We start from the raw sequence: 15982 nt of genomic DNA on the forward strand, positions 1-15982 counted from the left end.
TACTGTCATCTGCTCTTTCCATTGCAGCTAAACAGTAGTCCAAAAGGTCTGGAAAAAGAAAGCCCTAAATGATAGCACTGTTCATGTGGCTTATTTAAAGAAGGAACAGCTTAAATGATATAATTAGCCCATTACATAAGCTGAGCTAAGAACTTTAAGCTAATATAATACAGAACTTTACTCAGTAAAATGCCATTATCAGTAACAACAAAAACAGATAGGAGCAAAATACAAAAACAGACAAGAACCAGATCAAATGCTGACTTTGTTCAAGATAAAATTCAAATGAAGTTAAGAGTGCACTGTACTTTACATGGGAGGAAAAGGAGAAGAAATCAGATCTGAAAAATTAAGCATAATTTTTGGAGAAAAATCATAAGAAATGCATTTTATCACTATAGCACTTAGGACCTCTAGAGTACTTAGCAAAATTAAATGTTAAGGAGACACTGTAAACTCATTTTGGGGAAGCAGAGCAGAATATTGGGAGACACTTTTCTTGACATAGCAAGTGACATTGGCTAACTAAACTGAAATATTTTATGCAATTATTCAAATTTTTTGTAATAAGCACTGTGCAAGATGATATAAAACACAGACGGTGCAATACACATATGGCGCCAGTAATATGTGAAAATTAAAAGGATTTTATTAACTGATACGTTATTTCTGAAAACTCATCGAAATGTACAAACTGGACATTCAGTAATTGATTTGTACATTCTGTATGTTACACTGACTCTTGCAGCCACTTTGAAGAATATTACTTTCACTTACAAGATGTTCACATCATTGTAGACATTAACAGTGTTGATATATTCTAGTCTAAAAGTGAAATCAAAACAGAACTGGACATAATGGTACACTGCTTTATGCCAATCCTATTGACTCAACATGCGCCGGTTTCACACATCAATTCATAAGTACTTACTGTATAGTTAGTGAAACACCTGACCAAGCATATGTCTGAAGGCATGATTGCTTATTAAATAAAACCCCTTTTCCTAGACTTCTATGCTCTTTTTAGTGATACATGTGTTTAACTGAACTCAAATGCCTGTAGAATGTTCAGACAATTTGTTGTCAATCACTTTGAACACCATGAGTCATACTTCCAAAAAGTCTGTAAATAATTTCACAAAATTAATTCCAGATGTAGATATCTAGACAAATGTCCAGGCTTCAGAGTCCTTGCAAAACGGAATGCACTATTCTCTGTCCATAAACTATCCCCTGACCGGCAGTATTATCCTCAATTAATAACTGCCTACTTTTAAGTTCAGAGCTACTTACCAATTTCAGTCCCACTAAAACAGCTAGGTGTTATTTCAGAATTACAGAGACATCGTAGCTGCCTGGGGCATTAGAGCTCCTATTTTCAGAACTCCCCTTTCTGCTTGTTTAATCTGCAGTCAATGTAATGTTGCATGAAGGCCATAGCAACTGTTATGTTTCCTTCCTTCGCTGTTATTGAACAGTGGGCATTTACAATCACAAGACACTAAGTACTGTATATTTAACCTGAGAAGCCTGTCTCACAAAGGAACTTGCGTATGTCTTTGAATGTGTTTATAGTTAAACAACCTTTAAATTGCAGTCCTACATTTCTTTTCTAAGAGTACAAGGTCATTAGATTCTGAAGAAAAGAGGTCTCTTTTATAAGCTCAGTACAGTACTTTTATATTTCTGACTATGATATACAATGTATACCATAAATTAATTTAAGACAAATACTTGTCACTTTAATCTATGCAGGCACAAGTAAATCAATGATGTTACTGAAGTGGAGAAATCTTCAATGGTATCATGATTCTGGACTCCATTTCCTGAATTAGGGGCACTGAAAAAAATTGAGATAGGGTTTAATTTCATTAATAAAGATCATAAGTAGTTCTATACACTCAGACTAAACAGGTATTATTGTCTTCAGATCACTCTCCTAGCTACAGCATGCCAAACCTTCAGTAACCATCGACAATCCCTTAACTGTATACTGAACAGTGATCTTTTTAATATAATCTGCTTTGATGCTTTGAACAAAAACAGCTTTTGAAGACAAATATTTCTATTACTTCTCACCATAGTTAAAGCTATCTTACAATTATTCTGGTACATTTCCTTTGCAATCTACCCTATTTAACCAAAATCTGAAACTTTTAGCATACTTTTGTGACAGTTCTGTTACAAGAGTCATCTTTGATCTCAAAGATCTTCTGGCTCCTAGCTCCAAAGTCTGATTTGCCTTTTCAAAGGTAAGTATTTAACAAAGTTTCAGTATTTTATGAAATATTAGAGGTAAAAAAAAATAATATGAAAATAATATAAATTTCAATATGTACTGCCTATATTTTTGGATACAAACTTAAATATTTCACAGATCTGTTTCCTTACAGGACAAGCGTTTTTATAAACATTTACTATTAATGTAGCACTTTCTTTTAGCTACGAGGTAAGCTCTCTAACATTGTACAGTCAATTGCAAAGTTCGCTTTACAGTGAAATGTCTCTCCTTTCCCTTACAGTAGCAAAACTGACACACAGACAAACACCATATACAAAACTTTTTTATCATTGTGTGCAATGTACTGAGGAACAAAAACAATGGCATGCATAAAAGTCTGCCTCTATCATTCCAGTTAAGTTAACGTTACCTGTGTAATAGACTAGTTCATCCCAGCCAGGTTTATGCCAGGCAGCGTTCCTTATGTCTTCTCTGGTTTGGAGATCTTTGTAAGCTAGTGAGGGAAAATGACAAGCACAAAGTTTGTAAATAACTCTTTTTCCTTTGATGCATGAAGAGTATCCTTAAAAGCATTGTAATACACAATACACAATTGGGAGACGAAAACATTGGAAAGGAAAAAAGTCAGTTGTTCTTCTCCATAAAAAGGAAAACTCCAAAACCAACACCAATGGAAGGAACTGAGAAAGAGAGAAAAACATACTTTGCAGACGCTACACTATGTAAGTACTGCATGGCTGGAACATTTTGGGGGGTGGGCAAAGAGCCATCAAACAGTGCTCTATGAAGCACTATCTGGATTTCTGAGGAAATTAGCAAAAACCATTAAGAGTCACAATATCAATAAACTAATGCATCTACTGATTATAAGGTTTTTTAAGTATGACAGTGGATACAAAGGGCAGTATGAGGAAGCCTAAACATGGGGGCAGGAGGTGCATTAGAAACAGGTAAGACAAATAATGCCACAGAATATAGTTCTATATAGGAGGCGTCAGATTCTTAGTGCTGGAACCTAATATTCTGAGTTCTTGAGATCTGGAGATAATGTATGTTTTCCCTAAATAAATACTGGGCAATGAGCTCCTTCAAGCTGAAAATATCCTAATGTGTGGAAAGCAGCTGCATGTTGGTGGAGCCTAACATGAACAGAAAATCAAACCAGCATAATGTACTAATGTCAATAAATACTTGACTTTCTTCTTGTAAGCGTGGTATGTGCGATGCTTGAAACTAATCTGTAAGAAGCTGATTTCAACATGAATGTGGCCAGAAAAAAGAGATGGCAGGACATAAGTTGTCAGGCTTATGTTTTTGAAAGCAAACAATAAGTAGTCTCTAATAAGAAAGGGCTGTGAGAAACAATTGATGGAAATAGTATAAGACAAGAAATGCTCATTTTTGTTTGCTTCAATTTAGAAAATAAAGTTGCCTACACAAAAATAAAGAAAATCAACATTGTTGATGCCAAAAAACAATTAAGACGTTTCTTTGCCTTTTGTAAGAATCTTGTTTCCCAGGCAAAACCAACAGTCTCTTAGGGGTTGACTCAGCAAGAAAAAAGCAGGGAATGCAAACAAATTTACCCCAAAGGTGATGAACCATATACAGCTGTCCAATCTGTGAGAAAAATCCTCCAACTGCTTCATTATTATCCTGCCGAAAACGAATTGCACGAGCCCTACAAAAGATCAAAGCAACTCTTAAAAAAACAGCAGATTTCTCAGAAGGAAATAGGTGATGACTGATAGGAAAGCAGAGTTTAAAAGAAGCATGAATGTTAAACAGCACTTGCAGTACACTTCAGCAACTAAAAATGTGAAAAACCCACAACACATTGATTTGTTATCTGTTATTGCACTGAGCAATTAAAATGTATCTATACATCTTGTTAGAATGGGTTAATTGGAGGCCTACTGTTTCATTAGCCTGTATGTTAATAATTTGTTTCTTCAACATTAGAGCCAGTATATTGATAATTGCTGGAACAGTGTAAAGTGGCAGAATGTTTTTATAAGAGGTTCTTCCAAAACTGATCTTTGAGTTTCAGCATATCATCCTCACCACATTCATTTACCACAGATTTCATGGTAGTGGAATGCAGCGTTTTTATTCACATGCACCTTTGTTACGCAGCTGTACTATGCAAAACTCCATGATTTGTTGTATAACTATCTCTTAACTATGAATCTGTTGCACCTTCTAAAATAGAACTACTAGCACTGTAGATATAAAAATCCAATTTACTGGCAAATTACTACAATTAAATAAATTATATTGATGACAATTACATGTCTAAAAATCCAAGTCCTCACACTTGTGAAAATAATTAAAAATATTCCAAATGATTTAAGTATCAATCATCAGGCCTACAAGGATTTACAGAATGTAAACTGAAAGAAACTTACACTGGTTTTAAACAAGACACAATCAGAAGCATATACTGAAGAGAAGACCATCTTAAATGCTTTTAACCTATATATTAAAATACAAATGTGATGCTCAATACTTTCCAAGAAAGTTTGACATTTAAAGATGAAAAGACCTAAGATTTAAGCCATTTAAACTAAAAGTCAGCCAGCTTCCAGCAGTGAGGAAGCGGTGAAAGATCAATATAGTCTTAAGGAATTAACTGTCTCTCTCTGATGAGCAGTGCTTTCTAGTGAAAGCAAAGATTACCAAGGTTTCTGCTACATCACATCAAACTTAAAAGGGTTATGTAAAAGAAAGCCAGACCACAGAGCACACAGCATTGTCTGTACACAGATTCCTCTTTCCTTGCTCAAGGAAGATATTGAAGGCCAATTATTTTACAAGTTATGTAAGAACAGCAGCAGGCCATTAATCAGGTGACTGAAACGCTTTGGTACCATTCTGTCACTTCCACCTTATAGATTTTTAAATATACATCTCTCAAATAAGAGAGCACAAGCGATAAAACAACACTTACCAGTAATTTCCCCACTCAATCATTGTTCCAGGCTACAAAAACAAAACAGACATAAAATTGTAGTTGAAAGAAAGTTAAAATATTTGGACAGTTTTCACAACGTTTACTTATGGAAAACACCATTTATTAACAAAATCACTTCCTTCAAAAGATAAGTTAATTACTGTGTTTATTTACTATAGTACTTCTTAGTCATTCTGCCTGAAGTTTATCTCAGATCAAAACACAAGGTATTCAGCCCTTCACAGGTGATATTCAGTATCTTGTTGGAGCCTGCCTTCATATTTCATTGCCACACATCGAGAGCATCAGCAACTCTGCCATCAAATTTGGTAAGAACCAGATTTTTAAGATGAGATCTGTTTTCCATCTACATTGTACAAACATGCTTTGAATATTTTACAACAGTGTATTGCCTGTAAAATAAAAATAAAAATGAAAATTGAAACTTACTCTAAGTTGATAGGATCTTAGTTCATAAATGTTGGGCCCCTCCCTGGGAACAGGTTCATTCCAGAAACTAAACTCCAACAATAATTGATTCCTCCGAGAGAGAAGCATGTTACCTCTTTCTTTGCGAAACTCTGTGAATTCCTTAAAAATAATGTGATTAATGTCAAACTTTATATTAGGTATCAACAATAAACAATACTATACCATACAGCAGTTCAGATTTTTCAGTGCTATTTCAGGGCTTTGGACATCCAATTCCTTTAAATTTTAAAGGCATCCAGATTTCCCTAGCATCCTTGAAAATTTCAACTGGCACCCTTACATTGCAGATGAGAATCTGCAAGTATTTCATAAAATATTCATATATTAAACCTCAGCCTTTCTGAATGGGAATAATCCCTTTTCCAAACAGGCAGAGTATCTACAGTTGCACAGCAAGTGATGAGATACAGCAAAAAGAGGTGTCCAAAAGTCCAATTTTTTGCTCTGACTACTCTACGTTCTCTTCTAAGTAAATCAGCTACTTCTAGCAAAAGCTTCAAAAAAATCTCTGCATTTTACCTTATTTTGCCGGAGTTTACTCATGACCTCATTGAGAGCTGGATAGCCTCCCTCATACCTCCACAGATGAACTAAAACAGAAAAAGGAAGCTTCTTTAAAAATGCTGAAATGTATGGAATATCACAGTATAAAAGGCTCTTCATAATACAGAATCATACAAAAACAGAAGTTTGGTAACAGGTTCAAAAATGAATTTTCATTAAAGAAAGCACTTCACCTTTGTACATTATAATTAATGGAATCATTTGCTTTTTGACAAAGGTTCTCTCAGAAAATTTTGCAATTTATTCTAACAGGAAGATTTCTGAAAGTAACTTTTGTTGCCATGCTAGTAAGATATGTCGACTTCACATGATTGTACTTGAAACTGAGATGCAATTTAAGAGGGTGACTTAATTCCAAAGATGTGTTTTATACCAATTTCACGTGAGAGCAACAGACTGGTAGAATTTTTAGTTCAGTAAACTACTCAAGTAAAAAGAGTGTAACATAATTTCTGAGAGACATGAAAAAAATAACGCAAATGTTATTTTTACCTAAACATGAAATTAAAGAAGGCAAACCAGAAGATACATAAGCATACTACAATTTTTTTATTTGCTAGGATTTTCCCCACCAAGCAATTTCAAAATAGGCACCTCCTTTTGATAGGCTTTTCAAAGCATTCTCGATAACAAGATTTATTTACAAGCTCTTAATAAAGCAAAGCAACAATATTTCATCTTCAAATCTCCTTCTTTCCTTTCCTTGAAGACTCTCAAAAGCTATTTCCTCTCATATAAAGAAGTTAATGCTGTCTTGTGCTTTTTCCAAGAGAGCAAACTGGAGACTAATGCAAGGCACTTCATTATCAGAACAGATTCATCCAGTGTGCCTGCAGCTGCTGTCTAATCCCCAAGACAAATTTGATATATTCAGCTACTATTAACCCAGCCTAGGCACAAATACTGAACAAGTCAAACCCCCTTAATGTGTATTATTACACTGCTAGAACTGTTGCTACAACATTATCAAGGCAGGCTATCAATGCAGTTACAGATACAGTCTGTGTTAATAAATTATGAAAACAATGAAAGAGGCTTGGCTAAGATATTTTAATTTCAATTGCCTTCATTCCCCAATTTCCCTCCAACTTTTAAGAACTGTTTCTCAATGTTCCATTTCTCTGCTGTTATTTCCTCACATTTTTTTCAGCATCAATATTGCAACATACTATGAATGCAGCAGACATTAATGTGTACATGAGTATATTCTTCAATAGTGAAGTAACAACCTTGATGTCAGCCAAGCTCTAACAACAGAGCTTCTTCTACAGAACAAATATCAGTACTTCACTCAATATTTGTGGCTTCGCTATCCTACAGCTTCTCACAGCCTTAGAATTTTTTCAGGTTTTCTATCTACACTAGACACTTTGTAGTTACCTCTGTAGCAGCTATTCGATAATTTCTAGTTCAACGTATTTTCACTGTATGTGATTAGGCAGTATCCTTTTATGAACGCGAACAGAAATACTTGACTTTCCACCAGTAATGGCTTTAATTATTCCAAGGTTACAGTGCAATCACTTTTTCAGATGGTAGGCATGATTTGCATTTCATTATCATAGAGCAATTATAGCGTGAAAGTCTGAGTAAAGTTTTTATAGTGGCTGATATGAGTTAAAATGTCTTTGTAAGCCTTTGCCTTTGACCTAAATATTCAGGAACACAATCTGTGCCTATAAAATATTATAGGAATAAATTTTACATGTGTTTCCAAAAACTGTTAATCTATCACAAGCAAGACATGAAAGTGTATTAACAGTAGGACAGATTTTAGGAATTAATACTTTCGCTGTCAAACCGAACAAGACAAAAAGCAAACACTATAAATGTTAAAATATTACCGGTAACTGGTGCACGCACATCCTCACTGTATACATTGCTAAAGGTTTACTAGCAACAGAGATGATTTAAAGAGAAGAAACCTGCCAAGCACACGTTTCACTTGCATGGTTTTACATTCTGTTGTACTTCTATCTCCTACCAGCCTGATCTTGCTCTCCGTACCACGTGTTCCAAGTCCCCACCAGTGCACATGGGTAGTGTTTTTCTTCATGAATCTTTGGCAGCACCTCTTGACTTGAAAACAAGGAATACAGACACTATGTTGCATTTCCTTCAGGGAGGCTACAGTTGATATGTATAACAAATCACCACAGGTTCATCATTATGGTATGAAAATTCACAAGTTCTACTTTCAGAAGAGAAGCTGAAATACACAAATCTGCTATACAAGGGAAAAGATAGCTTTAACACTATGTAAAATTAATGCAAGTGCGACCATTTCTTAGATTGTATGACAAATACACAGCCTGGCACAGTTCTTTTGATGCAATAAATTACATGATGTCACCTAAAAGGTATCTGATGCATAAGAAAAATAAATATTGGATGTGTCACTTAGAGGAAGTGTAACCTATCTACACTGCTTTACAAAAATGTTTTCTGTATCAAGACAGGTAAAATACACAAAAGTAGAAAAAGACAGTACTTTGTACCAGTTCCAATGCTATTAATTCTGTTGTGCCAAATGAAAAAAAAAAAGTATTTTGATGGACATGAATATGATAAAATGATGACTGTACTTTGTAGTATACAGCCTTGCTGCTTTTTACCAGTTCAAAACGCAGACCTAGTTTGAAGCAGCCCGTTAAAAGAATACAGTGAAACTGTCCTAAAAATATCACAAACACAAAATTTCTGTATGACTATTTTTAAATCTTTTCTAGCATTTTTTCGAACTTTAAAGGTGACCTACATTAACATTAGGAAATTAAGGTTTACCAGTTGCTGATTTAGTTAAGACAGCTTTCACTGCACTGTACTTTGATAAATAAGCCTGTTCCTCTGGTTGAACTTTGCCTTTTAATATTTTTCCCTTGATTATTACTACTCTTAATCATTTTGGCTCATAGGCAAAGAGTCTTTGTATCATATTAAATAATAAGTAGGCTGGTCCTGTGCTTGGGAATCAAAAGATACGAATTTTCCTCTTGGTTCTGCCACTAACTTTCTAGATGACCTTGAGCAAATCTCATTACCAATTTGTACCTCAACATTTCGCTACGCAGTGAAATAATACAATAGAATGACTCTCCAAGGATGTTTCCAGTCACCATGAGGTCATTTTTGCAAAGCATAATGAGATCCTAGAAAAGCAGCCTTAACAATAATGCTAAATTATTACTACAGTAATCCTAAAATATAATTTGCTGTAAATTATAAAAAAAACACAGATACCTGATCATTCACAGACATGAACATCACTGTTATACCTTTTAAAAATAACTGGTTCCTACTACTTCAGAAGGGGATCCTTACCTCCATTGATTCAGGAATTACTTTCATAATAGTCTTTGTTACATTATTTCTTTATTAATACATGACAGCCAATTCTTATCCTGCTTTCATGCAAAATAATGAGTTTACCTCCTCATGTTTAATTTAGTGAGAGGAATGAGAGAAGTTTAGAGATGCTTCAATCTCTTTTACTCCTTGAGCTCCACTCTTATATTTTCTCCTTCTCTGGAATACTTTGGTTTGGAACAAATAAATCAAATCCCACGTATTTCACCTGACTGCTGTCAGCAGTCTCTTTCTCTATTATTGTCTTTTCCCTTGAAAATAAGAGCCTCTGCTCTCAGCATTTCAGTAGTTCACAAGACACTGTTGAAAAGTCCTTCCCTGTTTTGTGTAATTGGACGTGTTTATACTAAGCCTTTACACAGAAAGCCAACTGAATACTAATTGCACTTCTCTGTGTATGCATTTTTTAAACATGAAAGTTAAAAATAACTTGATTTTGAAAATAACTCTAGAGAATTTTCTAAATTTATACTAGTAAGGAATATAATATTGGTTATCCATCCCCATTTCAAAGTTGAGCATATTAAGGCAAAGAGATGTTAGACTACCTGCTTATGGCTGAGCCAGTAACAGTGTTGAGAACATAAATGAGGAGGTGTGAACTTCTTCCCCACCCTCCAGCCAAACTGGTGTTCTAGTCAACACACCACACTTAAAAATTGGTTGCAGTAGGATATCATTATGCTAGGAATATTAAACTGACAAGATAAACAGCAGTGCTTTCTCACTGACAGTGATTAGGTACAAATGAAGCCCACTGCATTTCCAAAATTAAGCATTCAGTTCTTTAAAACGGCAGCTGTTTGGCTCTAAAGGAGTAATTGCATTGCTAAATTAGGACTGATATTTCAGTAATCTGGTCTTTAAGTTAGTAAACTTAAAATGTTACTATTCATACATTTTCATAGAATTTTAAAAAACTGTAACTTTTTTGGAAACCCCATATAACACCGTTCCCTTTGAAGGGTATCACCCCAATGCAAAGATCCTATCCAGTGATTTGCATACCTCTTTAAGAGTAGATCTCAGTAACATAACTTTGTAGAAAGAAGATCTGGGTGAGCTGAGTAAAAGTCAAATCCAGGGTTGTTAAAATCTCTTCCAAATTCTACTTTTATTTACTACTGGCATACAGTCTTACTTACAAATGACCTACCCCTTTCCTGTATGCAGACAACCTCCCCCTCCCCGCAACAAATCAGTTGGAGTGGGGCATGCTAGCACATCAGCATCTACTCACAAGGAGCAGCAACTGACAGACAACTAAGGGACGGGAGAAAGGTGTTCAGCAAACTCCACCTACAAAAAGCATCACCTCAAGTTGCAGCTTGGGAAAATGGCACATCCAAGAGGGAAGAGAGAGGGTAAACCAAATAAAATATCTATATAGCTTTGCCATCTCTCTTCAAGAACAAAACTATTTACCATCGTAGTCTGTAAATAAAGGCAGAATTTTTCCACCTCCCCTCTGAACAATTATGCTATCCGTCAATTTTTGGAACAGCTTGTGATCAAATCAACATGTCTAAAACGTGAAAAAGTAATATGCACACTTACCAAAGCTTGTTGTAGGCATCTAGACATTCTGGTTTTACATTGTGAACTGAAACAACGACATAAGATGAGAAATGCAATAACAGAATAAAGAAATGAAAATGTTAAATATAAAAAGATCACTCACTCTGTAGTTTATATAGACTGCTGGTCTCCTTTTTGGCTAGAAGGTTGGAGTGAGCATCTTTCCTTGGATCAACTTTGCGAACAAACAGCGATTTTAACCAACTGTCTTCACGAGGTCTGTTAGCTGATGATACCAGCCCCCTACACATTAACAAGTACATTACACTGTCACTGAAGGTGTCTTGAAAAGGTCCGCAATGCAGGAAAGATGGGCAAGATCAAGTTTAATACAAACAGAGTCATAACATATAGTTACATATAGGGCTGCTGCTAAACCTTTCTATTGATCCACTTCCTAGCAAGGTAAAGGCAGTTCTTTTCCCACTGAGATTTACCCTTTAGAAACCTTTTCAGTAAAGTTAACCATACACTATGCGCTTTCATTCTTTGTGAGCTTGCCAGGGAATGGATGGATGGCTGCTTTTTGCTGCCTATTTATTTTCTTTTTAATCAAGTGTTTCTGCTCAAGGAAGCTGGATCTGTCTTGATGTAAACAGATGAGTGAAAAAGAGCAAAAAGTGTGCATAACGAAAGATTTGTACAGTGCAAATAGGAAAGTACCATATGTTTCTATGTTTACTTAAATATAGTTCTGGAAAGGAAAAGTTAAATAAGGCATCTTTCAAGAGAAAAAAATATAACCAAAGCCTAATTTGGGAAAAATTATGAATGTCAGGAAACAAACAGCCTGCTAATATTTTAATTCCAATTTGTGGCAATTGTACTGTGTAGAGATACAGATCCATTTTCTTTGTACAATATTCAGTTTCCCCTACTGTGAAACAGGATTTCACTTACTTTTTTTCTTTTTTAATCTATTCTTTATGCAGTTTCTGCAAGTATACTTTCAAAGTAATACCACTTCCCTCTAAACCACAGAGCAGCCCAAACATTACAATTGATAACTGTGGTCTCTAACCATGTTAGAGGAATTATTCTTCCTTTTTTCAATTGGAGGAAATCCCTGGAATTACTAGAAGTTGTCTAGACCAACAAGAAGGCTGGTATATTAAATTAATTCTCTATAATGCTTGACAGGGGACCCCAAACTCAAATGTTCCTTCTCTTTCGTTAAAAAAACATTGCCTTCTATTTGCCTCTTTTTTGGTTTAGGGATTCTGCTGAACCTCTGAAATTCTAAAAATATGGCATCAGAGTTTGAGGTTTAAACCTATGCCTCAGAAGTCAACTCTTCACCCTTACCTTCTGCTTAGGAGATCCAGAACACAGGTATTAATCTCCAGCTATAAAGCTGTCCTTCATATTATCAAAAGGTTGAGACAACCATTCAAGGTGGGGGGTGCGAGGAAAATAGAAAATCTCTCAGCTTCCTTTTAGAAAAATACCTTTATGAACATGCCTATCTACATTATATAAAAATAGTTCACTTTAACCATGTGTTGTAACAGGCAGTCTTTCAGTCCTGATGTCTGGAAATAATATAATAAACTAGTTTACATTGAAAAAGCAGTATGGAAGAAAGAAAAGATACTTGATAGTAAAGAAATTAAAAGAACCAAAAAACCAAACACAGCTGAGATGACCTTCAAGGTTAAGAAATAATTGGTAAATATCCTATTGGTCAATTTATTGAAAATGAAATTTGCTTTGGCCCCAGACAAACCTACAGGCATGCTACTATGCTGAATGCTAAGAGGTCTCTCCTGAATACAAGCATTTAAAAGGGTATTCTGTGATGAGGATATTGCCAGAATGGAGGGTGTGCAGTCGCTTGGAGTAGACACATCTCTGATCTGAAGCCGGGGAAGAAGAGGGGCCAGGTGACTGTGGAGTTGGGTTGTCACAACTGCATCAGAGATCGCAGGAACACATGCTGCCCCAGCTGATGCCACGTTGGGGAGAGGATAAAGCTCACCTCATAAACTATGTACAATAAAGAACAGTAACAGTTGAAGTTCTTTAAAACAGACATACAGCATGCCTGTTCTGGGGTGCTAGGGTCTTATTTTTAATCACTTTATCCTTTGAGAAGTCCTACACTAATGCTAAATTCACTTTTTTCAACTGCCTGTTGTAAGCATCATCCACAAATTTGTGCATCTTTATGCAAACAAAACAGCACATTCCATCATCCAAAAGACTTACTTTTAACTAACTTCTTGCCATTAGGCCCCAGAATACTATAAGACATGTTCCAAGCAGACCAGATACTGGATGCAAACTACGTGAATGTCGCTAACGTAAATACAAACATATGCACAGAATGAAGGTAGACAAGCTATATGGAATTAACTGCTTATTAAATGCAACTAATTAATAATTGCATTTTGCAATTTTTTTATTTTCTTGGGAACAATGCTTATTGGAAGAGCCTTCACAAAATCTTCTAAAATACTGCTAGACTTTGCTAGGAGGTTCTTACCCTACAAATGTTCAACTATGAGCTTAGCTTTTATTATGTACATGAGTTGTTTTCAGAATCAGGCCCTGTAGTTGCACCTAATCAAATGGTTGAAACAGCATGTTTTTGAAAATGGAGCAGAGAAACAGCAAATGATTGGAGAAAGAAGTCCACATTTCAAAAAAGTTATTGTCAGCTCCTCTGTGTCATTTCAAAATGTAGAGGAAAAAGTCAATATTTAATTACTAGAAAAAAAAATGTAAAGTTAAAAGCATTTTAAATAGTTGTTCCATTATTATGTTCTGTTGGCGTTTTCAGCTATTGAAAGATTAATATCATGACTTTGAAAACCTAAGCTTATCCTTTTTCTGCTTTTAATTCCTGTGGACTACTGACAGACTGATCCATTCCTTTTAAGCTTCACCCCTAGAACCTAGCACAATGCCACAAAGATCCGTTTGTAAATACAAAACAGGAACACTTAATAGTTTGCTTATGTTAGACTAAAAATGCTGGTGAAAACATTTCTATCCCACTTAACTTCTGCTTTAGCACAAAATATAACTTGGGTGGAGAGGGAGGTATCAGGTCAAATACTTAGATTTTGTACTATCCTATGCCTGCCTGGAAGAAAAAAAACTTGTCTATAAACTGACAGTTTTTTATTTGTTGTCTAGATAATTGTCAAAGTTTATTTCAAAGAAAAATACCTGTACACATAAAATCTCCTAATGTTTACTCTAAACAACTCCTTCCCTTCCCACCCCAACAGCTGCTTCCAGAGCTCATCCCTTTAGCCTTGCACAGGGGCTGCTGCCCATTCTGAGGCTTGAGACAGCAGCTTCCCTTGTTTTAAAAAGAGGGAGAAAAAATGGGTATAGCTCCATCCCAGCTTGGGCACTCCTGTGCTTCCAACACGCGAAGAACATAATGCACATCTGCTTCCCCTACACCCAAGGGCCACGTGTATACATTTGTGCCCAGACACTTGGGAATTCTGGATGTGTATGTTTATGCCCTTGCCACCCTAGAGGCATGCATGTGTCTGACTTCTCATACGCTGTACGCATGGGTGTGTGAACATCTGCTCGCATGCCCTGACACCTAGGGGACGTACGCACGGGCGCACACACACGCACCAACACCTGAAGGTATGAAGTATGCACATATAGATATGCAGCCTGACGTGCAAGCAGCTGCATGCAAGTGCTTGCACCCCAACACCAGAGACGCATACGTGGGTGTGCACATGTGCACGGCTGCACCCCCCGACCCAAGAAACACACCTCACAGCTTTACACACAAGGGTAAGAGCGCTGTGACTTGACAGCTGTGCACCCTGAAACCACAGGGGTGTTGGTGTGTGCGGCCACTCACCCGCCTCCGAGGGATACGTAAGTGAGGAACAGACGCGTCCCCCACCGCTCCATGGGGCAGGGGCGCAGGGCTGCGGTGCAACCTGCCGCTGTGGGTTCACACCCCGACCTCCGCGGGCGCTGCGGGGTGCAGGGCCACGCAGCCCAGCCCCAGCGGACAGGTGCTGCAGGGTCGCACGGGCAGGGCGCACACGCTGACAGCAGGGGAAGGCCCGGGGGGCAGGACGGCGGCACGTCCCGACGGCAGCGGGCATGCGGCTGTGCCCGCGCCCGGACCACGCGGGCGATGTGCGGGCGGGGCGGCCTGCGCCCCGGTGGGGGGGGGAAGGGGGCGGCCTGCACCCCGCGGCGGCGGCGGCGCGGCCTTGCCGAGGGGCCGGGGACCGACCTTGCGGCCCGTGACCTTGAGGGAGAGGCGGCGCGGGCAGCGCTGTCCCCGCCGCCGCGCCAGCGCTGCCCGCCCGCCCGCGGGGCGCCATTTCCAGTCAGGCCCGGGGGGGGGGGGGGGGGAAGGGGGGGCGCGGGGAGCAGGGGGAGCGCCGCGCGGCGGGCCGAGCGCACACGCGGGCGGCTGCCGCCTCCCGCCGCCCCCGGCCCGGGGCTCACCTGAGCGCCAGGCCGCCGCCGGGCGGGAGGCGCGGCCCGGCGCCGGCTCCCGCCAGGCTCCGCCGCAGCAGCACTCGCGCCGCCATCTTGCTCCGGCCGCCTCCCTCCGCCGCCTGGCTTGGGGGGGGGGGGGGTGGGGGGGAGGCGCTGCGCGGCCGCCCGCCGCCGGGGGGCGCTGCGCCGCCGCGAGCAGCGGGTGTCTCCGGCCCCGCCCCCCGGCGCGGGCGCACCGCTGCGCATGCGCGGCGCCGCGGCCCGCCCGGGCCCCGCGCCGAGGCGAGACGTCGCCGCGCTGCGCGGTCCCGCTCCCCCGCAGCAGGCCGGGCCGCCGCCGGGCCGCC

General features: G+C 38.8%; 1 protein-coding gene across 1 annotated transcript; it reads right to left on the reverse strand.

The window, feature by feature from the left end:
• Positions 1 to 627: 627 nt before the first annotated feature.
• NIPSNAP2 (nipsnap homolog 2) lies at positions 628 to 15763 on the reverse strand. Its single transcript, XM_062592272.1, has 10 exons — positions 15642 to 15763; positions 11299 to 11438; positions 11175 to 11220; positions 8236 to 8330; positions 6207 to 6277; positions 5646 to 5786; positions 5193 to 5224; positions 3829 to 3923; positions 2652 to 2735; positions 628 to 1840 (listed from the first exon to the last, which is right to left on the reverse strand). Exons 1-10 carry the CDS (start codon positions 15725 to 15727, stop codon positions 1776 to 1778), a joined length of 855 nt encoding a protein of 284 aa, XP_062448256.1. The 5' UTR covers positions 15728 to 15763; the 3' UTR covers positions 628 to 1775.
• Between the last annotated feature and the right edge of the window lie 219 nt (positions 15764 to 15982).

This window comes from Rhea pennata, chromosome 20 (genome assembly GCF_028389875.1).
Source record: "Rhea pennata isolate bPtePen1 chromosome 20, bPtePen1.pri, whole genome shotgun sequence".
Lineage (NCBI taxonomy): Eukaryota > Metazoa > Chordata > Aves > Rheiformes > Rheidae > Rhea > Rhea pennata.

Bases quoted from the DNA above. Each gene is read 5' to 3' on its own strand.
- NIPSNAP2 (XM_062592272.1), bottom strand. From the start codon at position 15,727: ATGGCGGCGCGAGTGCTGCTGCGGCGGAGCCTGGCGGGAGCCGGCGCC. The intron at 3,924-5,192 runs GTAAGTGTTGTT...GATCTTTTGTAG, and splicing joins ATTGAGTGGGGAAATTACTG to GGCTCGTGCAATTCGTTTTC. The intron at 2,736-3,828 runs GTAAATTTGTTT...TTCCCTCACTAG, and splicing joins TATGGTTCATCACCTTTGGG to CTTACAAAGATCTCCAAACC.